The 25,249-nt window shown below is 40.2% G+C and overlaps 1 protein-coding gene across 7 annotated transcripts in view; it reads right to left on the bottom strand.

The window, feature by feature from the left end:
• The window catches only part of NAXD (NAD(P)HX dehydratase), a 50,420-nt gene that overhangs the window by 4,049 nt on the left and 21,122 nt on the right, over positions 1-25,249 (bottom strand). For all 7 annotated transcript variants that reach the window (XM_055802797.1, XM_055802794.1, XM_055802795.1 and 4 more), the window contains 4 exons: positions 22,230-22,338; positions 9,051-9,101; positions 8,866-8,970; positions 8,386-8,506 (listed from right to left, as the gene is read on the bottom strand). In XM_055802797.1, the coding sequence (XP_055658772.1) occupies positions 8,386-8,506; positions 8,866-8,970; positions 9,051-9,101; positions 22,230-22,338 (386 nt within the window). The remainder of the gene's footprint in view (positions 1-8,385; positions 8,507-8,865; positions 8,971-9,050; positions 9,102-22,229; positions 22,339-25,249) is intronic.

The raw sequence follows: 25,249 nt of genomic DNA on the forward strand, positions 1-25,249 counted from the left end.
CTCTGATGTTCAGAGTTTTCAAACGTAAACCAAGGTGTTTTACAAAGAACAAATGCAAAATAGAACTAAAAATCTCAAATCTTCTGCCGTGCTCGTGAGAAAGGTGTTTTACTGAAAACAGGCTTTTCCTTGGCCTTTGTAAAAACTATGCAAAGAGAGAGTTCTCAGCCAATTAACGTGTTCTCAGCATCCACGTGTGTTTCTGTCGGCGGTGTCACTGTGGATAGGCTCTGTCAGAATATCAGATGCTACATTTCTCTTTTAAATATACAAAGGACCTTGGGCAAACTGATCTTTGTGGAGTTTTAACTGTGAAGAACATGCAGATGTTTTCACTAAATTTAACTCCTTTGTTCTCCACTCTCAACAAGCCCAAGCAGATAGCCTGAAGGATACATAAGGCACACAAAAAGAAAACTGCATCAGTTCTTCTACCCTTCTTGAAACTGTCTTGTGAGTATGTATCTACCCTTAGCTTTCCTTCTTGCTTGGCTCTGAAAAAAAAACAGGAGAAATTTATTTTCCTCTTGGAGAACAGAAGAGCTGGTATAATCATCAGTGGCCAAGTAGTGATCCTTAGCATCTCCAGTCACCTGCTGCGGAGCTGCACAGGTTCAGGACTATGCACACGATCATTTGTGTGCTCCTGAGCACGCCAAGTACACAAGCAAAGTATAAAGCAAGACACTGCTTCGACAACAGCTCTCACCTCCATTTTCTCAAGTCACCTATGCTGGGTTTCTCCAAGGTGTATGAACAGAACAGCCCAGCTGTTTTAGAGGGAGTGCTATCTATATTATTAAAAGGAATTCTTCTCTTACAAAAAATAGGAAAAATCTGCACAAAACTGAAGGACTTGCAGATAAATCTTAAATAGCAGGAGGTAAAAAACTACTTAATGCAAATAAACCCCCTTCCAGTTCATTAGCATAATTCATTTCTGCTTTTTGTTACTTGGTGCAATAAAGAATTGTACTTCACTTCCATTTCCTACCGATTCTTCCAGCAGTAATTGCTGGGCTCATGAGGCCAGGCAGTTGTGCATTTTTTCTGCCACTGAGAGGGCAAAGATTCATTAGTCACCATGAAAACAGTAGACACTGCTGCAGCACTGCCAGCAGTTAATTTTCCCAATCACTCTTCTCCCCTCCCCCCTCCCCCCCAAATTAAGATTCTGTATGTGTTTCTCAGTGAGCAATAGTTAATGTCAAATTTCACAAGTGTAATGCTCTTCTGAGTTAGCTGTCTGAAGAAGGTAGGCCCATTCAGGTGGCATAATTTTGGTTTGGTTTTTTTTGTTGTTTGGTGGGGGTTTTTTTAATACGGTGCTTTGGAGAAATTATCTCTAATTGTGCTACTTTGAAGATGGTATCTCAGAGGATTTTCACTTTGAGGGCTTGAACTCCTGGCAGGAGGCAGGATGGAAATCCTCTGTTCAAAAGCTTTGGGGCCTTCTGACTGACAGCTGAGCACAAGCCCCCGCTTATTAGCTGTATGTCACCATCTGCCACTATTCTGTAGTCCCACAACCTTCCAGTCAGTTTTGAGCTGTACAGGAAAGCAAGACCTCCTCGAACCAGGCCAATTATAATACCCTGCTACAAAAAAAAAAAAAAAAAAAAAAAAAGAGTGGTCTTTTGTTTGTGGATTTTTAAAAAGTAGGTCTCAAATACATGCAGACTACCTCATAGGCAACCACAAAAGCAGACCTTTGTACCTGCACAGAGGTACTGGAAAACAAATCCATGCAATACCTTCAAAGAAGCAGAACTACAGGAAATTCATTTGAATGGGGGGGGGGAAAGGTATAACGCTCAGGCAATTCTTGTGCAGAGGCTCAGTTCCTCAAAGAACACCTCAAAATAAAAGGATGATGAACATTACAAAAGGCAATGGGAAAAGCAATGAAAAACTCCTCTGAACTACACTCACTGTTAAAAGCTTTCAAAATAAAAGAAGGAATCCCACACTACCATCAGGACGAACTGGCATACTGCCAAATCTGCAAGGACAAAGTCTTCCTGATGCTTTTCCCAGCCTTCTCCTGTAACAACAAAAATAAAGCTGCTGTCTTCCCACTCCCCCAAACCCAACTTCCCCCACTAAATATCTGGGACTCTCTGTGAAGACAGCTCAAGCAGTTCTTTAAGGACCCCAGAAGTGACATCCATATATGCTGCAGTGACAACCAGTGGCAATGTTACAAGACCTCGATTACACTGACATGACTGAAGAGTCAGTGATGATGCTGAGAAGACAGGCAGTTCTATTCCCTGGAGAGAAGCAGAACGATGTATTTACATGAGGATACAGTATTTTCTGGCCCATTGCTCAGTAAGACTGTACCACATTCAACCAGGGATGAACGTGTACATCACAAAGCCTATGAAACGTGGTTCTTGGAATAGCTGAGGACACCAAGATGACTGGATGCTGGACAACAGGGTACTGCAAAGACTGAAATCACCACGTGTCAATGTTGAAAGGCAGCAACCAGGGCCACTTAAGGTCAATTAGTTTGACACCAGTCCCATTCAAAATAATGGAGAGGTTCACCTATAGTTCAGCCTTAAGACAGAAACACACAGCCAATGCCAGCCAAATTGGCTGTTGGGGCAGGGTGTCTTGTTTTGTTTTTTAATACGTCTGGGCAACCAAATCTGATACCATTATTTCACAGGGCGATAAACCAAGAAAATCCACCTCGTAACAGAGTCTTTTATTGAAAACTATGCAAAATAACTTTCTGAGAACTAACCCCCCCAACACCCACACCCCCCCAGCTCTGTAGCACCTACCCACGGAGCGTACATATACTACCATAAGAAAAGGCCAAATGAAATAAAAATTGATGTAATTGAAAAAATTGCTGAATGAAGTATGGCAAGGAGATCTGCTGGTGTCAGAACCACCACAGTGCTATTCAACAGTTTCAACATAATCTCAGCAATTAAACACCACATAAATATTGCCAGAGCTGTATGCAGCAAATGTAACGCATCCCTCACATATAGTCACCCGTATTTCTTGCTTAGCTAAGCCCATGTAAACAATTTTTACCAAAATCTGAGTGCAACAGAAACAAAAAATTGAGGGCTGTCATACTGACAGAATATTAGAAAGCGGAAATTCAGGAGTTTTTGGCTCCACACAATTCCCCAGACTTCCTAGGTAACTACGTCCAAGTCATTTAGTAGCTCTATGTTTAAGAGATTTCAGGCCATAAAGAAGTTACCATTAAACCCTTTTCAGCACTCCTTGAAGATAAGATAAACATTAGCATCTGAGGCAGCATTCAGCCTATGGTGTCATACTTAATTATACCATTACCAGCAGGAACTCCCAGCCCAAACTTTGCTGGCAGATCAAAGCCCAGAACAACCCATTTACAGGTACGGTGCACTTGATTAAAAAAAAAAAACAACCAACAGTCTGTTATGTAACTGAAAATAGCTGTCCTCTCTTTAAAGGAAAAAAAAAATTAGGATTTACTAATTTCTCTGAGATCAAGCACTACAAGTTAACTGGGAACCACCAGTTTTGATACGGCTGTACACAGGCAGCCCCACTTGCGACACTAGTTCCCAGACACATTACAGTCAGAAAACCAAAGGCCCATGTACAATACAAAGTACTGTACATCCCTGTGCTCTTGATTCAGTGTTCACACAGTAGTGGAAACACCCCAAACCCTAGGGATTCGGTTTTTATGTTTGTATGTAGAACACAGAATGTGAAATATGGGATAGCTAGTTGAGGCTAAACATGTAATATTGATGATGACAAAGAAGGCCAAAGAGCCTGTATGAAGCGTCACATCTACTGAGACTGCAGACCGAAAGACAGCCTGGAGACTAAAATTAAATTCTTGAATCTCCAATGTCCTGAACAAGTTCTTTTCATTTTTTTCCCAATTACAGAGCAGGAGTATTACACTGATTCTGATGTGCTCAGGAGTCCATATATGAAAGATACGACCATTCTGACTGCCAACATGATCCAACTAGATTGGATCAGCTAACACCAGCTGCCCCACAGAACAGCAAATACTCGTTTAATTAAAATACTTAGGATTTCCATTTTCTATGCAAAATAATGTAGCTATCAAGACCATTGTGGTCCATCAAATGCAAGGTTTAGACCATTATCAGATCTTCAGTAAAATATTTTACAAATATGTATCTCTGACCTGGCAGATACTCACACTAGTAAAAAATTTATCTTTTTCCTTTTGCAAGTTAGTTCACAAAAGCACATAGCTGGAGGTTGTGGACTCCCAGAAACATGTCCCAAAGTGCATACAGACAGGGAAACAAAGATTAATGAATTTGGCTGGAGAAATCACTCAACTGATGTGGAAAATGTAAGTTGGCTTTTATATAAAGGGTGCTTATACTTTTATATTCCCTAATCACACTTTTAAAACTTAGATAGGTCCTTGAGTGTGAGACACCAGGCCATTTAAGTTACAAGAAAATGATCCAAATTTTACAGTACTTTTCTCGGACAGGTGCAGGAGCGCCAGAGGACAGATGTGATGACAAGTAAGCAGTGCCAGAGAGACAGCAGGCTAGGCTGCACATGTGATGGAGAGCGCAGTGGCGCAATGGGCAGGAACCGTGACACCTCTGTTTTGCTCACTCTGCAGAAGCAGCACAGGAGACAAAGGTGCTGCCTCTCACTTAAAAATCTAGGCAAAATTTGCTAGGCAGCTGGACATCGTAAGAGCTTTCAGCTGAGTGAGTCAGGGACTGACAAGCACGGAATAGCTTCCCTTTGCAGCTGCAGAGGGAACGAATGGCAGAAATCAGAAGTGCTGCTTGGGGATTTGGGGCAAGAGTTGGCTTTTGACCCCACAGTCAGTACTCAATAATCTTGCTCACATGCTGCTTTGCATTTCTTGACCATAGCTATGGCTGGACAACTGGACAGAAACTATGTTTGGCTCCAGGCTCCAGGTGAAAGCAGTCACAGGCAGCAGTGGGCTGGTTACCCATAGTCTGCTTTTTGGAAGGGAGGAGAGGACAAACACAAGTGCTGGGGAAAATGCAGAAAAAAGTCATTATAACATTTAAAAAACAAAAATCCAAATCCTTTACTTCAAGGACCTAACCAAATTTTAAACATGTTAGGAACTAAGACTGGTATAACCACACTTTATTATTGACCAGTTCTCCAAAGAATAATGAAAAGAAAACCTTAGAGAGCTGTGCCATAGTGAATAAAAGCTGACTTACCTTTTACCCACAGGCTGAGTACTCATTCCTACCCTGGTCAGTGATGGCACTGATATCACCTACCAAGAGCATGGTGAAGCTCATCTTTGTAGAGCAGGGAATCAACAACTGTAGACCAAGCTATAATGTGAAATTGCAAAAGGAAAGAGAAAAACAGTATATAAAACTTAATTTTAAATTTTGGTGATTACGTTTACAGGGCAGTTGGCAGCTCATAACTGTAAATGGAGATAAATTTTAGAAAAACCTCCTTTATAGTAGAGGACTGCTACTGATTTCACAGAGGCCATGTATTGATTCAGTACTGATTTTAAGGCCATAAAGAACCACCTGCACCACCTAATCTGATCTATAAAAACAAACCTCAAAAGTGTCCAGACACTTCACAGTTTGGCAACCGATCAAAGTTCTAAGTATGTTATTGTCATTGCTAATTTCTTCGTCCGTTAATAAAACCTGCCTTTTAATCTGAATTTATTAAGCTTCAGCTTCCAATCAGAATGTATTGTGCTTGTCTGCTTAGATGACAGAGTTATCTTCTGACAGCAATCCTTCAGCAACACCTGTACTTCCAGCTCACTATTCAAATCACCCGGTAACTTTTTTTGTCTTCAGCTAACAGAAGTCAATTGTCTCTGAATTTCCTACTGACTCATGAATAAAAGTACTGTGAAAATAACCACTACAATCACTCTGAGCTATAAAGTATTCACCAAGCCAGCCTTTCCTGCTGCAAAATTCAGCATCCTCAAAAAGCCTTCCTTCCAGAACAGCCAAGCACAGAACACTAAAACTACATAGTTAAGTTTGCAATTTCCGGTTTTCCTGGAGTGCACTGAGACTTACTTTTTAAAATTTTTCTTCCCAGAAAGCATGCATGCAGTATATTCCGAAAGGAGAAAGTTTAAAAGTCATTTATGGAATAAAACTACAGTATCAGTGTGCTAAGCACATAAGCTCAAGCAGTAAACACCTGAAAACAGGTAGGGCTTAAGCACTACGAACAGATGATGACATGAAAAATGACACAGATCTTTTCATAGTATTTGATTGTGCTCAGAGGACATTGGCCTGATCCAGTGATCTGGTTTTCCCTCACACTGGAATCATGGATGTATGTTGTCTTAGCTGAAAAAAAAATTACATCAGATCAAAAGAACAGACAGATGAAAAAAGAAGTTAGGAGCGAAACACCTGGGAGAGAATTCAACGTCAGTAACATGGCAGCATGTTCTGTGTTGTGGCACAGAGCAGACAACAGAATCTTCTCTCTCAATGTAATTTTGCATTTGAGAAGCTTTTAAAAAATTGACTGACAGTAATTCCCAGACCCAAAGAACACTCTTGTTGAAAGGAAGCTGAAGTCTATAGTTTCTGTAAAATTCTCAGGAACGTTCTTGCAAGCAACACAAACCCTAAAACCAGTATTTGTAACAGGCATTATAACCTGTATTAAACCTGACAACTGCTTTCTTACAGCTCAGCAATGCTGCCTGTAATGTCTGTAATCCAGGAAAGAGAAAACATCAGTGACAGAACCAAGGTAAGAACAAGAGAGCAGCCCTATAGCTGGACATCAAACAACTGCTGTAAAGGCCCAGAACTGTTTTTATTTCAAAGCAAAGAGCCACTTAACTAAGAGAAAAAAATATCAGAACACAACAAAGAACAAGGTGGGATAAAAACAACAAAGAGCCCCCAGAGCAAGCAAGCCATACATCAAACTTGTGCCACACCTGAACATACGAAATTGAAATTGGAAAGAATTTCAGTTGTTTCCTGGTTTTTTGAATCCTGCATGACAAGAGACAATGGAGATGGAGTGTCCCCTCTCTTCAGCAATGGTGGGGGTACACTTGTCTCAAGAATAACAAAAAAGAACAGAAGATATACTACGTAATGTGCTCAATCTAAAGCGCTCACCCAGTTTTCCTGACAGGCATTAAAAAAGCAACAACTCTGCATAAAAAGAACACTGTTGACATAAAACCAGCGGAAGAAACCGGTACTTTCTACAGTGCTCTAAAGCTCTCTAGCTGGCATAAACTGGAGGTGGGATATTTTATCCTCTGGCAGAGTTCATCCTCCCAGTTCAGCCTGGCCTGACTGTCCAAGGTTACAAATTAAGTCTGCTATGGGTGCAAATATGACAGCAGACTTCATGCAGGGCAACTTGGGTACTATATGACCGATCAAAGTCCTTCACTACATAGGTGTAACTACATTGCTTCTAGATCCCAGCTTGCTTCACAGTCTGCTATAGTATCTGTACTAACAGGGGCATGTAGAAGGTGGCTCTGCACAAACTAGTTGTCATATTACATCTGTTTTTCTGTTATAAAAGACTCCTAAGGCTTCTGATGATGAAAAATTGACTGTATATACAAAACGGTTCTGAAGTGGCATAAACGTTTAACGGAGATTAGCATTTCAAGTAATTAGAAGCAGAGCTGCTGCTGGTTATGTATGTGAAGTAAGGCCACGTGGTCAAAATGCGATGAAAGCACTCATGAATTACTTTTATACTGATCACAGCAAATGATCAGTATAAAAAGCATCAGACAAGCAGCTAGGTTTGTTAAGTATACTTTAACCATATGAGTAAATGACTGTTTTAAAAAGTTGTAATGGCAATCTAGAGTTTATTTTTTTTTAATTGTCAGTGTTAACGTACAAGTCATATACATACAGGCTAATCTACAGCCCCATGGTGGGCAGTATCAAGGAACTGAGCAGCTCATGAACCTCAAGACATCTTTGTTTATCACACACACCAATATATTGTGAAACAACAATATTATTCTGCATTAATTCAGCAACGACATCTGTGCTTATATAGACCATCTCAGCTAAGGACTTTAAAGCAGTTCACAAAGATTAAAAAATTAATTTCTCGATAGCTGTGTAATGTAAAATATAAGTTATAGCCATTTAAATGAGAAATGAAATCAGCAACTTTTTTCAGCAAATAAATTAAGTTGCACTCAATCTACACAAATCATCCAAAGGTGATCTGCAAAGACAGCCATCCCTCCCCTTCAGCCTTCAGGGGAATACCGTCAACCAATTATTACACAGTCCAACCACTGGACTATAACTGAAAGCAAACAAAACAATCACATTGCTAAAAGCAAAAGGCTTCACTTACCTTTCTCTCCATCTGAAATAAGATCTCTTTCTCCCTTTTGAACAATTGTCAAATTCCCCATGGCTTGGCTGAGTCTTAATACACATCCATGATGATCACTACTGTCTACGGGGTCTCTAAGCTACAACACAAGAATTCCATACACAGTACATGTTTTATACTAGAACAACATACTCTAACACATGCTATTTCAGCATATGTATGGGGGGAAAAAAACCAAAAACCCCCTAGCATCATCAGTCTTTCCAGGTATTTTTTTTCTATACCCACTGCAGTACCAAAAAAAGCCTAAGAAAGGGTCGTCTTTTTTAAAAAGCTCTGTTTAACAATATCCATTGTGGCGATTATCCTACGGAATAAAAACCCTCTTCCATGTAAGAAACAGCACGTAATCTTTAAGCCAGTAATAAATTGTTTATTTCTAAAGACTAAAAGACTAAACTTGCACGTACTTAAAATTCAAAAAGGAAAACAGCTCACCATAGCTTCATAGAGTCTACTAAACTCCATATAGTTTGGAGTAAGAATAGCTCGCTGATAGCCTTGAATAAGAGAAGGCTGCTGGGAAATGAGCCACAGTCCATCCTGCAAAAACCAGTGAGAAGAACATTTACTGAATAGATTCTTAAATGTCAAACAACTGACTGAATCAAGAAAATACTTACAGCATCAATAATGATAGGAATTCCTTTCACTTTCGATTTTTCTATAATACCCTGCAAAAAGTTCAGATAACTTTAGGATACTTGCTAAATTAAGTCTCACAAGATACAAAACAAATTAATCCAATAATTCTGATCATGTAAGTTGTTTTTACAAAATAAGATTAAAAAAACAACAACTGTTACAATCTACAAACTAATGCAAGATTTTCATATCAAATAGTAATTTTACAGTTACATTGTTTTCTCCCTGGTTCAAGTATAAGCAGTGTCAACAGCGTTCCTATAACTGACACCAAGGTGTTGATATGCAAACAAGCAAGCAATCTCCCTCACTCTCCCTGGGGCAGGAGGCATGCAATGCCAACAGAAGTCGCACCTGGTAAACTTAAATCTCTAACTTTTTAAAAATATAAATAATCAAAATAAGTATTGCCACGACAGAAATCTACCAACAACTACAACACTGATTTTAGTTGCTTTTCTGATGATAGCCCCACTGCAATATTTGAGTTTATGTACAAACAAACATCCCGAGACAAGCAGTATGTAAGATGTTACTTCATTTATGATCCTGGAGGTTTTATACTTTCAAAGCAAAACCAAGGCAGTCCAGACAAGAGACCATTTGCAAAAGCGTTTTTTTCAGCAAGGAGTACCTACTAGCAGACTGTCTGCCCTTGTTCTCTCTCGTAACCAAGCAGCGGCAATGACTGATACTCAAGCTTTTTTAATGAGCAATGGCTGACAGTCAAGTTTTTTGAATGTTCGTCATTACCAACTTGCCTTTGAAGCTGGAGAGTTTATCTTTTTACTGTATAAGATAACCGAGGATGGTATCCATCCAAAAGTCTAATTATTTTGGAATGCTATTAAGCTTTTCAGATTAGCTATCATATGGCACTGAGCTTCACAAGTTAGCAAGACTTTATGTGAGGAATAAGGAAGCAGTTTTTAATTAATGTTCAGGGTATGAATGTTCTTCTGTTCTTGCATTGTGGTCAAAACAAACACACTCTACCTTGTTTCCTGTAAATTAGTAATTATGGAATATACATAGCCTCACAAACTCACTCCTACCCGATTCAGTTTTTTCCAGTACCCAATACCAGTAGAAATCTTTCCCTTCTATTTTTAAATGGAGGATCAGAATTCAGCAGTGTACTTCAAACCTAACACTACTTTCCTTTGCTTGGGCACTGTTTGCATGTTGGAAGCAGGAGACTGGAACACTACCCACTGCTCCAGGCCCGAGGACTTGTCTCAACACACAGCTGCGGCTACAGTAGAAACTACCGCAGAATAAAAACCTTTCCATGACATACACACATTTGCGCAGGTCTCTGCTCAGGCTGGGTGTCACAGACTGCCAGGTGCCCCCCCCTCCCCCGTGGGATCCCAAGGGAACACCACAGGTCTTCTCTTACATTCAGCTACTTAAATAATTTTGAACCAATCACAAGTTTTACACAACTCATACCATTCAGCTACTACTAAATTATTCAAATTTATGAATAAGTATATTTAACAGCTGTGCAAGGACGGAATCTTAAAACATGCCTGGAATTAGTTGTGGCATACTGAAAGCCAGAGAGCCTTACTTTCAAAGCTTTTAAGAAATTTATGAGAGTAATTTCTTTATTCATTAATGTTAATCTGCATGTGCACAACTCAGTTTTCCTTCACAGAAGCTGTACTGCTTTGCCCCTGCTGTGTTAAGTTCATTAACGATTATGTTTAATTTGACTCACTTGGTTATAATAATATAAGGCTGTGGATCTAGCAACCACGTTTATGGGGTTTTTCTTTTATATAAATGAATGTTACACAGCCAACAGTCCAATTATTTTTGAACCATACTAAGCTCTTCTGATTAGATATCATATGACACCGAGCTCCACAGGTTACCAAGATATTACGTAAGAACACATTCAGATCATCCTCCCCCAATTTTTGAAGATAGAAATACCATTTACTGCAACTTTTTCTAACTGGTTTTAATTACAGTATTTTTGTACATTAGCAGCTTCACCAAAATACTTCAGTATACTTAAAATGATTACTGCTCCACTTTCCACTAATATGAACTACCAATTTATTCTAGTATGTCACCTTTAGTAAGCCAGGCTTTCATGACACTTAATCTTTTAAAACCAAAAAAAAAATTCCCCAACAGATTCCATAAGGATGTCTGAAGGAAGACACCAGATCTCAGAAATCCTTATCCTTCTAAACTTTTCTCTTAAAATGCACTATGAGCAATCCAGGGAACTCATTTTGCCATAGTTCTATTCCTGAAACTGTTAAGGTTTGACTGGTTGCCATTACTGTCTGGCCTCTTTTCATGTTTCCTCATAACTGCCACCTTGACTGGTTAGAATTTATCTTTTTGTCTCTATATGTATCTAACAGGCTAAATAAAAAATCCTGAAGATCATCGTCCACCAAAAGAATGCAACTGTAAGGAAAAAACAAAAGGTGGAAGTTACAAAGCATGGAAGTATAGGTACGGGTAAATAGCTTCTGGAAGGCTGGGTCACTGGAACACTCCAGAGAAATAAGGCATTTCTTGCTAATAACTTTGTGAGTTCCTACCTCTCCAGCACATCCTCCACAATCCTGAGCTATCTGACCTCTGCTCTAAAGAGAAATTTCATCTTGCTAAGTAAAACCTACTGGCCAAGCAACTTTTATTGTGTACTGAGTCTCTGAGGTATCAGTTTCTAATCTAACACACCAAGTGATCTTTGCTTTTTCTTTCTATCCTTATAAAACAAACAATCAGGGGATACAAAGTCCTTTGTGTTATTTAGGAAGCTCTTTTCTGATTTAACAAAACAAAACAAAAAACCCTTCCTACCCTAATCATTTTCCTTTCCTATTCCTTCCTTAAACCCAATCAGAAACTGCCTGGAGACAGACAAGGAACCTCAGAGAAGAAGTTCTGGGGAGGGAGCGGGTATTCTGGCAACCCTAATAAAGCAGTAACAGAGGTAAGAGAACCCCTGTATGACAGCCACCTGTTTGAAGGACACAACATACACTGGAGAACCTGTTTCCTACTGATTGTGGACCGGTCCCATCTCACCTGCTGCCATTTAATAAAGGTCAAATGATTCACCAGTGGACAGTAATTCATCCTATGTAGCTTAGACACTGCATTTAGGGTGGGATGAATCACCAACAGACATACCTGTTTCTCCTCAGCTATCATAAAGGGAGCAGAGACACTTTATTGTTTTATTTTTAGACACCAAGAATTAGGTGAGATGAAGCCCACTTTTAAATGCTCTATTACTGCAAATACTCTATTAAAAAAAAAACCCCAAACCAAACAAAAACCCCAACCAACGTGTCTAAGAGGTGTTTACAGCAATAATGGCAACATCCTCTCCTCTATGTAGGATATTTTTTTCCTGGAATCAAAAATCAATTTTCAGCTGAATCACTATCTCAATATTTGGCATGGACTTTCCTGGTTAACACTTGCAGCATACAGAAGAACGTTCACTGGTAATTGCACAATTAATACAGCTCAGACTAAATGCTTTCACACCAAAACCTATTTAATGGTTTCTGATAGGACTCTGTGTATGAACAGGAACCACCTGTTCAGTTTTATCCAACATAACAACTACTTATATGGGAAGGGATTTAGAAGACAATATCACCAATTGAAAATACTAAGAAATGTTACTAAGATAATCAAAACACCAACCACACAAGTGAACAGCAACACAGAGAGGTATCCAAGACATCACTCCTTTCCTTCAAACGGCATTTTGAACATTAAGATTTTGGAGAGTCTAGCTCCAAGATATCCCAGTGGACTACCCTTCTGTGCACAGAATATATTATACTACAACAGCAGTGGTTCAGCTTGGTGCAGACCAAGGCAGGAGCACTTGCCTCACTCAATTCCTAAGCACTCGAGGGCATCCAGAAATGAAGGACTGGACGCTCAGAGCAGAGATGAGGAGGACAGAGTGACACACTGTTGCCATCCAACCTCATGACCCGTGGTCACACTGGTTAGCTAAGATACCAAAGACTGAAATTCGGATCCTTCCTCTGTGATATTCACAGCCAGGCCCAAATGTCAGTCTTCTGCCTTTCACGTAGACAGTCCTAATAATGGGGGTTTGGGCAGTCTCTTACTAGAGATATTCTACTTTCTATCAGTTCAGTAAATACTTGGTGGCTCTCTGAAACAGTAATTCTACAGCCCACAACATCTGGATGAGAAAAGGGAAACAAGTTCCAGCCTGCTGTGATTAAAATCTGTGATGATTAAGTGTATTACAAGGCTGCAGAACTCATGCTAAAACAAACACGTAACAAGAGTTTCCTCTCCTAATAACTGAACACAAATGTTTTAAGTTTCTACCACAATTAAGCCAAAGAGGATATGACTTGGGATTCACACATCCCATGAAGTTGTTGTATGGTACAACCTCCCACAGAGTCATCATTTATTAGCAGCACAAAATACTTGACATTTAGGAATGCCCAAAACAGTATTTCAGTGACTGCAGTTTTTGGTGGAGATGGCTGACGGAAGAAGAGCCAGAGGTGGGGTAGAATTCACCTGAATCTACTACCTCTCTATTCCTGAAATACACAATTTCCTGAAAAAATTCTGTTGTCTGCGTATCCAGAACTTGTATGCAAGCAACCTACTCAGTAAGAACTGTAAAAAAACCTTGTCACAGTAGAAACCAGTGGTCGGTCTGAATAAAGGTAACCCTTTAATTAGGAAAATTTACAAAGTAAGGGCAAAGAACGTATGTGTTTAATTCTTTTATTATCATGCAAGCTATTCCTTGAAATGCAATGCATTCATTTTGGTAGAAATCTCTGTTCTCTGTCCCAGCATGAGAATTTCAAAATAGGTTCCCAAAACCGAATTCCAAATGTTTTTTGAAAACCAAGCCCCAATACAACACCCCACCACACTGAAACCAAAACAACACACACATGAAATCAGAGTAATTCAGGCTGGAAAGACTGCAGGAGGAAGAAGCCTGAAGGAATGAATGGACAGGCTACTGCTGAAAGAGGGCACAGTAATGAGAGAAGTGTGGTAATACATCCATTTGATAGCCTGTGGCTGTGCTGTGCAACCCAATATTCACCTATACTGCACTAACACGGACATCCAGGACTCCTGCACACTTCCACAATTATTATGGAAAAATGGAATGGGCTGAGATGAGCCAGTGCAAGACACTGGCTGCAAAAAACAGCTAGTAGGCGAATGGGAGTAACATGAGGGAGGAATAAATTGCCACGGAGCTCCTAAGTATAATCAAAGGATATCTAATCAGCCATGGAAGTCTTCGTAGAGCAGCCACCCTGAGGCACCAGGAGCAGACAGCAAGTGAGGCACTCACAGTGAGCACCCACAGCCTCGAGTAAAACTCTGCAGTCAGTCTGGACTCCTCCACCCAAGTCCACGAGCCAACAACACCACACATATCTTATTTACTGTGCCTGCATACAAGCTGGTTCTCCATGGCTCCTTGGAAAAGACAGTTATGGACAGTTTTGCCCATACCTGACAGACACGCTTTCCAGCTTTTTTAATTAGATATGGATTGGCAGCAGAATGCCTGCAATGACTTTTAATAAATTATTAGTTGTATCACTGCTTGTGTCTTTCCTGATGAACTGGTTTAGCTACACAATAACTTTGGCATACGGTGTTCACAAAGGGAGGATTCAGGAAATTAGAGCCAGTAATTTTAATAAAAGATTGAATTTTAATGAAATAAACAGAAAACTAAAATAGCAGCATATATAAAGCAACATCTATCTTGCAACAGTAATTAATTTTCACCAAGGATGCACCACATTGTCATCTTTCTACCTTGCCAAGGAAACATACTGCAGGCAGTTTCCTTTACTGACACCAGCAACTAACTGCATTTCCTAGATCCCTCCAAGAGTCATGTCTTGGCCTACTCTTGGCAGAGTTCCTTACCCATGTGCTCAAAAAAGTTCCAACACGCCATAATAATGGATGGCATTGACCATAATGATATCCAAAGATTTTAGCGAGCAGTATAACCTTGCCTTCAGCCCACTGAAAGTACACTCTACTGCAACCTGCAAATGCCAAGGATGTAATTACATACTCTGGTGTGGTAGAGATATGCAAATGTGCATAACTTGGCACTGGTTACATCTCCAACAACTTTAAATCATCAAAAAGGAGTGGCAGCCCTTTTTACAAAGAACCCTTTACTGAAAGTTAGGGTCTGAACCTGCTGTTGAAATACTACCTGTAACTGCTTTGTGTTTTCTGCATGGATGCTGCTCTCATCCAACAATCCTGACTCCATGGTTTTGTCTGGTACAGACAGATAAAAGGGAAGAAATAGCCCAAATTTCCCTGTAAATGCTGCAGCTGGAAGCACTTCTGCACACCCACCTCCCCAAGGTGCCCAGGAGGAACAAGTAAGTTCCACCCCAACACACTGCAAATCAATTCCTACAAACAGACACTGAAAGCCCTAGGAAGCATTTCTGCGTTCCTTGCTTCTAGTCTGGATAAATGCAGAGTTAGCAGGGACTCGGCTGCAATAGAGGTCAGGATGCAGCTCTGTGGTGGAGATGCTCTGAAAATGGGCTTGGCATGCCGAACTTTGTAATTTTGCACAGCTAGAGGTAGACAAATATCCTGAACACAGGCTGTGCTCAAGGCTACAGTCAGGGTTGGTAGAGGAGAGAAGCTTCCCTAAATATAATCTATTTGACATAGGAGGTTTTGAAAAACATTAAAAATGGAATTTCACTGTTTGATATTCCTCACACTAGAGCCATATTTTCAGTAACTGGTTTGTTGGGTTTTTTTAAATTTACTCACTGCTGGAAATCTCCAGTCAGCTCTGAAACTTGCTTTCATTAGTTCCTACAAAATCATCCAAGAGCTCATTCTCCTTTCAAAACTCAGCAATATCAATCAAAAACTCTCTTTGTGGACAAGACTGATATAAATCACCTTTAACTAGCCTAATTGCCTGAGTTTTACTTTATACATCCTTGTGTGCATGACTATCACTAGCTCATTAATCACTCTAGTAAGCTGTCAAACCTCACATAAGAAATGACCGCTACTCCTACTACTTGAATGAAGAGTCACATAACAGGGATGAATATCCTTAAATAAACAGAGCACTCCTTTTCAGCTGTGCCCCCCAAACTCATGATCAACCAGACACCCCCTAAGAAATTACATGTATACACTTCCAATCCTAAACACATTCAAATCCAGTTTAAGCAATAATCCTGTTTAGTCCAATCCAAAGTAAAAAATCTAAATCAGAATAAAAGGCACAAAGTTTTCTCATGCTGTCTCATCCATTGAATGTTTGCATTCACAAAGCAAACTCTACAAGGTTTCCAATTTACGAATGTTAGATTTGGCTTAAGATATTCATGGTCAGCTGTTGGCATTTTATCTTACAATAATAAAAAAAATGAACTCTGGAATTTATCACTGTCAGTTTCTTTTCAGGGTTTCTAACTGAATGATGCTCAGGAAAGGCTGAAAAGGTACCCAGTTTCAGTGTTTTGCTTACAAATGCTTTTAAGTATCAAAATCAAGTTAAACAACAATATAAGCCTACACACAAACGGCAAATAAACATCCCACTTCACTGTGAATTACCTTCATCAAGATACATTACATATATTAGAAAATAAATTCTGCTTGCGAGGTGCATAAACCTGTATTTAAGGTCCTCTTAGCATATTTGCAAACACCGTTTTTTCTAATCAAGGCAGTTGCGAGGAAGCCACAGAATACCAACAGTTCCTAGCTCAACAAGAGGATCTCTCTGCCTTGAGCTGGCATTCCCAAGCTTTATCTGCACCATCACCACCATCACAGAGAAGTAACTGCATCCTATCCCAGCAACTGCCTCATCTTAGGTGAAGGCATCCACAAATTCTGACTCTCATCAGGCTGTCTGAAAGCCATGAGGCTTGGCTAGTAAAAGAGTAGTTTTTCACTGGATACTACTTGTGGTATACGCATCAATATTGGGGGCTGGGTGAGGGCTGAGAGAAATATAGTTTACATGCACATTCTCACAGTGGCTGCACATACATGCCCTCTGGTTTTTGCTTCTGTAGCATCACAGGCACGAGAGACCATCTACCTCACCTCCTCCTAGCTGAGAGACAAGAACAGAAAGCAGCATGTCCTACCTGCTACTTCAGTTCCCTACGAGCTGCTGAAGCCCCACAGCAAGAACCTTCAGAGGACTTTCCAGAGGGTATAAACAGGGCAGGAAGCAAACATACATGACACACTGAAGAATTGTTTCTGGTAAATAATTCCTCTGCTAACTTGAGGCAACATGAGCAGCAATTCCAAAGAGTAACACATCCTGTTGTTCATATTCTTACATGGCGGTAGGTACCACAGACAATGTTACTAATCTACTACTAATCTAATCTACAATACTACTAATGTTGCAACTGTAGCATTAGCCTGGGATGCTTCTCAGGTGTCTTGTACTTGGTACAAATGGAACCCAGAAGGCTGCTCAGATATCAACAGGAAAATGCTTCTCAAGGCGCACAGCGGCAGATTTTAGCTTTAACAGACTGCTATGACAACAAAAGGTGGCTCTGTTTTCTGTAGTCCTCTTGATCTTGCAAGCAACAGTACAGAGATAGTGTACTGAATCACCTGGTCCCATTCTCACAACTTATTAAGGCTGTGAAGTGTTGCCTAAATCCTGAAGGCATGAGGTTTGAAAGCAGGAAATTAATCCAACCAACCAAAAACAAACAGAAAAGCTGGTACCCCAGCTGAGGTGGAACTGAGAATCCATCTGAAAGAGAAAATCTCAATGGGCTCTCTCTGGGCACACTCAATGGAGTCACATGGATGTCACATCCATGACAACAGCCCAAACCTCTCCCACCCTTGGACAGATGCTAACTACAGCCGAGACATTTCCACACAACCTTAAGATGATGTCACTAGGGGTGGAAAATGAGATTTCTGAAATTTATATCCCAACAGACAGCAGAGATCTTCAAAGGCAAATGACTGGCTGAGGGTAGCATTGCAGGGCGAGGGGGTAGGGGGAAGAGAAACAACAACAGCAACAGGCAGAAATGGCAGCTAGGCAGGGTATCAGCCAAAAGAAGAACTCAGGCTGGTATTCAGGACATTTTCTTGGAGCTAAAACAAAGATTAAGGATTGAGCAATAGGAACAAGCATGCAGTTTGAGAACAGAGTCAATTTTACCATGTAATCTGTGTTACACAGAGCCATTCTTGCTATTAATCATTACCTCTCCTACAGGAGGGAAGCAAGCATGCTCTGCCGTAAACAGCAATCTAACTTTGCTGCTGCAAAACGAAACACAGCAAGACTGGAGTGGCAGAGTCCAGGATTTGGTGCTACCACTTCAGGGAGAGAGGCAAGGAACCCAGTGACAAGCAAAGGCAATTCCGACTTCAAAGTCTTACTTCAGGTTAAAGACAGGACTCTTCATATGGATGAATGCTTTTCTTTGTTTGATCCCGACAGTAACTACCATTCCACCAGCAATTCTGTATCAGCCCATTTGACTGCAAAGCCACTGGCGTACCCATTAAAGATTCACCAAACTCAGCAGCAGAAAATTTGACAGGAATATCACATTCATGCATGAAGGAATAGGGGAAAGGAGATGACAAGAGGCTGGAAACTGATAAAGAACATAGCTAAGCCTGTAACTGCCTAACTGCTAGGCAGCAGCAGAATGCAGAACATTCTGGAGCATTAGGTAGCATTGTCTCCTCTCCCAGAGGGCTATGCAAGGAATAGAATATTCTTTCCAAAGTCCTCTCAGGAGCTGCAGTCATCACACTGCAGGAGCGGAACTTGGTTCTCTCACAAACCTGAGGAACAGCCTTTGATAGCAGAGGCAGGAATTGCCAAACTTTCAAGCCTCAAGCTACAAGAAAAATCAGATCAGAGTAAGACCAGAAGTGCAAACATCCCTGGAACAGCTGAATGAAGAACACTGAGGTGGGTAGATATAATAGGGTCATAATACTGCTATTGTGTGAAAGAAGGAGAACATCCAACAGCTTTGGAAATATGCTGTTTCTAAGCACTGACTAAGGACAGTCATAGGGACTTTGGCTTTCCTTCCACATGGTAGCTAAACTCTTTCTCAACAGAATCTAAACTATCACCAGCAGCATACCAACTCAGGTGAACTCAGGGAGGTAACAGTACTGTCACCTCTGGCCAGAATCAATCACAGGCACTGAAAGGGAAAAACAGATGGCCTGAGGTTGCCTTCAAGGAAGCTGGCTGTGGTGGTCAAGTTCCACAGCAGGTGTGGTAACAGCATTTCAGAAGTCTGAAGTAGAATGGGGAGCAGAAATGCTTCAATCTGTACACTGCAGAGCTGAGAAGTGGAGCAGAAAAGTGTTTCAGTTGAAGAGAAATAGCTTGGACTGCTGATTTGCTCTGGAGTTAGAGGGTCTAACCAGGCCAAAACTAGGATTGCCACATGTGCATGGGATCCAGCTGCACAGCTATTAGGACACAATACATTTTTTCTTTAGGGGATTCTTCTGAAGCTGCAGCTCCTGGTCTTGCAAAACCCATGGCTAGAAAGCTCTGACAGCGCATCAGCCCTCACCCAGGCAACTGATGAACAGCATGTGAGGGTTTTGGTACAGATCCACACAAGTGGCATATGAGTGAAGGATATAACTTGTAGGGTGTCTGCGACAGCCAGAACCAGAATATCACAGGAAGCCAGTAAGCTTGTATGTATTCCAAGAGTATCACTATCCTCTCAAGGAAACGATAAATAAATAAAAAAATAAAATATCAAAGGAAACTGATCACAAGGCATTTCTTTTCCATCAGACCATTGAAAGATGCTGACATTCCACAGTGTGCACACTGCAGGCATTAAGTGTAAGGGAGGCAGGTGACACAGTAAAGATGCTGAGGAAGCAAAGCATTCTTTGATCTGCAGAGGCAAGATGCACCATCTGGGCAACAAATACCCAGGCTATTCCACACTAAAATGCTGTCCATGGGCTGTATACCAGAAACTGCAGATTACTGCATTTGTATCTTTATTTCTCAATGCTCAGAAGACAGAAGCAGCCCAAACACATGACGGTTTGGACAAGAACATTCATTGGCAACATGCTGGCATAATACCAACAAGGACTGACATAAGAACAGCATCAGAGAGGTGACAGACCGCTATGGCTCAGCAATTCACTTGGGCAGTAGGAAGAAGAGGGGAAGCGCTCTCCCATTGTCACTGCCACTCCGATACAAAACCCTGACCAGAAAGCAGACACTAATCTACATCTCAGCCCTGTATTCATTTGACAGCATGCTGAGGTTAGCTTAAAGGGAAACCAGAAAATTAGATACCCAGCCAGACTCCTATAAAAGTTTAAAATAGCAACACTATCACCACTCGCTTTTTTTGTCTTGAGGGTGAAGAGTGATACAAAGCTTAAAATTCGCTGTTGAAGCAAGGAGACTCAGCCTTTCCTCAGCACAGAGAAGCACCAGTCTTCCTGAAGGAGGCAACCAGGGTTCACTTGTCCCCAATTACATGTTAAAAAAACAACACTGGGTAACTAATGAACACTTACATAATTACAGTGAAGACAAAGAACTTGAGCTTTAATGTGACTTGAAATTAATAAGGTCAGATCCACAGCTCGTATGAACACGGCCTGAGATTTTAGCATGAAGTAACTTCCAAATGCCTTGTCTTCATTGGCTGGGTTTGTTTCTTTAAGCTAGCTCACACAGGACTGCCAGGCTGAAGTAAAAGTATGCTTGTAATTCACTAAGAAAGCAAAATTATTTTTAGCAGTGATAAAAAAAAAAATTACAATCAAGGAATCTTCCAGTAACTTCTGTAAGATAAGCACATTGACAGATATTTATAAAACCCAGATAGAATTCTGATATAAAAGAAGCCTATGTTAGATACCGTTGATATTCTAAATGAAGTCTTACTTGTTTAAAGTTGTTTTCCTTTAGAAAAAACCCTATTAAAAAAAAAAAATGGAAAAAAAAAAGAAAAATAATTGCCCAAATTTTTTTTCTGTAAAAAGGATTCTGAAAAAAATGTTTTTAAAAAAGAATAAAACATCCATTGAATTTTTCCATTCAGAACAGAATTTGATTTCTGGATCAGCTGTAATAAATTTATTTTTTCTTTCTTTCTGAATCCATGCTCTTTATTTGTTTTACACATCTGTATCGTAAACCAAACATTTTTTGGAAGCAGAAGGAGAAGTAAAGAAGCAAAGGGCTCCAAAAGCAGCTTCCTCTAACAAAAGCCTAGCAAAGCCACTCTCCATAGCTCTCAAGGTATCCCAAACACCTTGGATAGCATGGCCTCCAGTCTCTTGCCTCCTTTGTTTTGCAATTTCACTGTGTAACTGTCAACACTTCTGTAAATTATATTAATTCCACTTGTTTGTACCACTGATTAATTCAGTAATATTTCTCAGGGAAGGAAAAAAAAAATCTTATAAAATTAGATTGACATTAGACTGAAAGATATACTTTGAACACACAAAGATGTGTTGAGAGTAATACAAGACATCATCTGGAACAGTGTAAGTACACGTTATTTAGAGAACAGAGCTATCTAAGCTCCTGTTTACAGACCTTCACTAAAGCTTGAAGGAAAATAAATTACCTCTTCATCCAGAGGGGAAATTTGAAGCATTTGATAATTAAGAGTATTACTTCTCATTGCAAGGGGACATAGTCCCTGTTCTTTGGTACATCTCCTGATACAAATTGTCAAATATGGTTCCGAAAATTAGGAACTCAAATTCATATTTATGTTCTTACAGTAAAGGTGCCTTCCACCTAAGAATGCAAAGAGCCCTTTATCTGGAGATGTCAACATCTATTTCTTAATTAGCAACTTTCACAAAACAAAAGCAAAGCAAAACAACCATATGGGTACCTAAAATTCCGAGTGATGCTTACAGTTTAATAATGAAGACCATGACTAACAGCTGTAATTTTCAGTCAACGTTATTTTATTAAATTTGTTATTTAGAAACCCTATCAAAAACATTTGTGGAACCAGGTAAAAGGCAGGAAATTGGTTAATAAAATTCAACATAAAGACACAATAAAATACCAGTATACACATTACCTTAGCGTTCTCAAGTAGAACTTCATCTCTACCTAAGCCAGGTCCTATGACAACTGAGTGCAGTCGCGGTAACCACTTTTCCACCTCATGGACAGCATTGGGACTATCACTAAATGGAATTGGGAAAAAAAAGGCAAGTTTAAAAAGGCTTCATTTTAGTATTCTCAGAATCTGAGTTGAAGATGAAGACAGAAAGAGGTATTTCCTATCCTGAGTGTCAGGCAATTTTACCCTTCAAACTACCAAAACTCTGTAACCCCGGAAACATGGAATGGTTTGTCCAAATAGCTAAAATGAAACATTTCTCTCCATTCATTCCTTAAGGGATACCACATAAAAATGAGGAGGTAATTGCAAGTATCCACTATGGTTGTTACAATGTAGAAAAATAAAATCCAAGCAGGAAACCAACAATTCTTACAGTCTGTCACAATTCCCCATTTAATGCTTCTTTGCAGAGATTACACCTTGGAGAGAGATCCACTATCTCACAGGTATATACTGCGGCTTGCTGAAAACGATGCAAATATTTGTTACCCTGCATGGAAAAATGATAAATCTACTCATATACTTTTTTTGTCAGTTGCTTCACAAAAATTTTCTCCAGCTGAATTACTGCCAAAATGTCCCCTCTGCCCAAAAGGCAAAAGGAGAATCAAGCTATTCAGTAAGGCTTAAAAGCTTGCAATGCTTAAGATTTCTGTAGGACTCGGGTTTTGTCTACATTGGAAAAACGGTGACAAAATCCACTGCCAAATATAGCTGCCACAATACAGCATTCAGCCGCTGACCAGAACTGTTTATTTTGTTCTGATTAGTTTTGTTGTGTAAATAGGTCAGAATATTTTGAAAGCACTGCCCAACAAGGTAGGTTAATTCTTAATGACAGTACCAAGGGAAAATTTAGCCTCCCTCCCTCCCCACCTCCGACATAAGCGATGACAATAAATTAACATTTTAACTGAAGGATGGGGGAATAAAGCTCCCTGTAGGCTAAGCAAGGAGGTACTGTCTGACACTATTACTTAGAATATTTTGAGCTTGCAATACTTCAACAAAGCTCTATTATTACGGATGAAAGCCCTTGCATGTTTTTCATAACCAACAGCTGTACTGATGGGACACACCACTTGGGTACAAGTGTTTCGGTCGCGTCTGGCAGAATCAGCAAATTCCACAACAATTTCTGCAAGTGCCAGGCAGGAGCCCAGAGCTTTTGCAGCTGCACCGAGCGAGGCAGCCCGCTCAAGGCCGCAGGGATGCCGTGCCTCGCCTGGCCAAGGCCACCGACAATAGCTGCTTCAGAAATCCCTGGCTGCAGCAGTGCCGGCTCCCCAAAGGCGCCCCGTGCTGACACCACAAAACAGCTCTGTCAAAACAAGGCTGCTGCGTGGAAGCGATGACCCGCAGCAAGGGCAAGGGAGACAACGAACCACGTGAGGACACTGTTGTCCCTGAAGCAGTCCCCTGCTTAGCGAGCTGAAGTTGAATTTCCATTTGAACGATGCAGCTCCCTCCCATCTCCTCTCACTCGCAAGGAAACAGCAGTAGCTTGAGAACTGCCGCACAGCTTACCCTTTTTCCCCCCCCTGTATAACCACCTATCGGTTTATGATGTAGATACAGGCTGGCAATAAAAAATGATTCAAGAAATACTTAAAGCACTATTAAAAAAAGCCAGTGCTTTTGTACATGGTAGGTTGGACATGTGAAAAACTGTCTGTGAACGAAACTCTAATAAAATATCACCAATTCTGAATACAGACCACTTTTTTATTTACATGCTGAAACTGATTTTATCTCTAGAAAAGAAATATGGATGTCAAATAGATGTATTTCTCATATAAATCATATATATCTATATATCATATAGAAACAGGAATACTGCTATATATACAAGGATGTTTGAATGGATTGGGTTCAAAATACCTCCGGATAGTAGAAGCCAAATACATTAAATAAATGTTCCATTAAACATAAGCTAAGAATAGAGCCATAGATAGTACCATAATTGCTCTGCTCTTTTACAAATATCTCATGCTAATAATCTCAAGGTAGAAAGTATGCCAATTTATTTATATTCAGGGTTGAAAAAAGGTAATTTTGTCTCCAGCCCAACTGATAATGTGCACTCTTCAAAACAAAGCCATCTCCTGGGAAATGAACAGTCCAACATTAAACCACTCCTGCTCACTTTGCCTCTGGTAGTAATAAAAACCTACTGTAGAGCTTTTCATCTTCAAAGCATTTTACAAACATTACATTCACATAACTCCTTTGCAACTTCACATCAAGAAGCAACCCAAGGCACATGAAGGGCCAAGAGATTTAAAATGGTGATAATTACTATTACATTGCAAAATCAGCTATAAAAACATGCTGTAAAATAACTGATGGGTTTTGATTCTTCATAAAGAAAGGAGAACGAACATGGCCTCAGAGAAGCACCATGCCAACTACACTTTAAGAGACTGGATGTTCATAACAGCTGTACTGATGCAGCTAAAGACACCTTACAAATAGCCTGTATCTACAGCTTCTCTGAAAGTGGAAGGGCTATTGTGTCATCTTACAGTTTATTCCCACACACAGACATCAAAGTCGTAGCATTTTAAAGCTGATAGGGTACAAATGATTCACATGTAACTTCCTTCAGGAAGGGGTGTCATACTGAATGTTCATGACCATGGGATTTAGCATGAAGACAGAAACTCTTCTAGCTCTTAACAGCTACAGTCTATACAGAACATTTAAACATGCCCCAAATAATTCTCTACGCTGAGGTCAGCAGTCCTCTGCACCCTCAGGCTTCAGAGCAGGTAACACTCAAGCTGCCTATCAAGCACAGTCCCTGGATCACGTAGTTCCTCACCAGTTGAAAAAGCTGTTGGGAAAGGCTAGCTGGCACAGGCCAAAATCCTTGCCAAGGATCATCTGGATAATTTGCCAGTACAGATAAGCATGTTCAGGTACCTGGGAATAAATATTCCTTGGCAGTGTTTAGTTTATTACTACAGAAA

Source organism: Falco peregrinus, chromosome 4 (genome assembly GCF_023634155.1).
Source record: "Falco peregrinus isolate bFalPer1 chromosome 4, bFalPer1.pri, whole genome shotgun sequence".
Classification (NCBI taxonomy): Eukaryota; Metazoa; Chordata; class Aves; order Falconiformes; family Falconidae; genus Falco; species Falco peregrinus.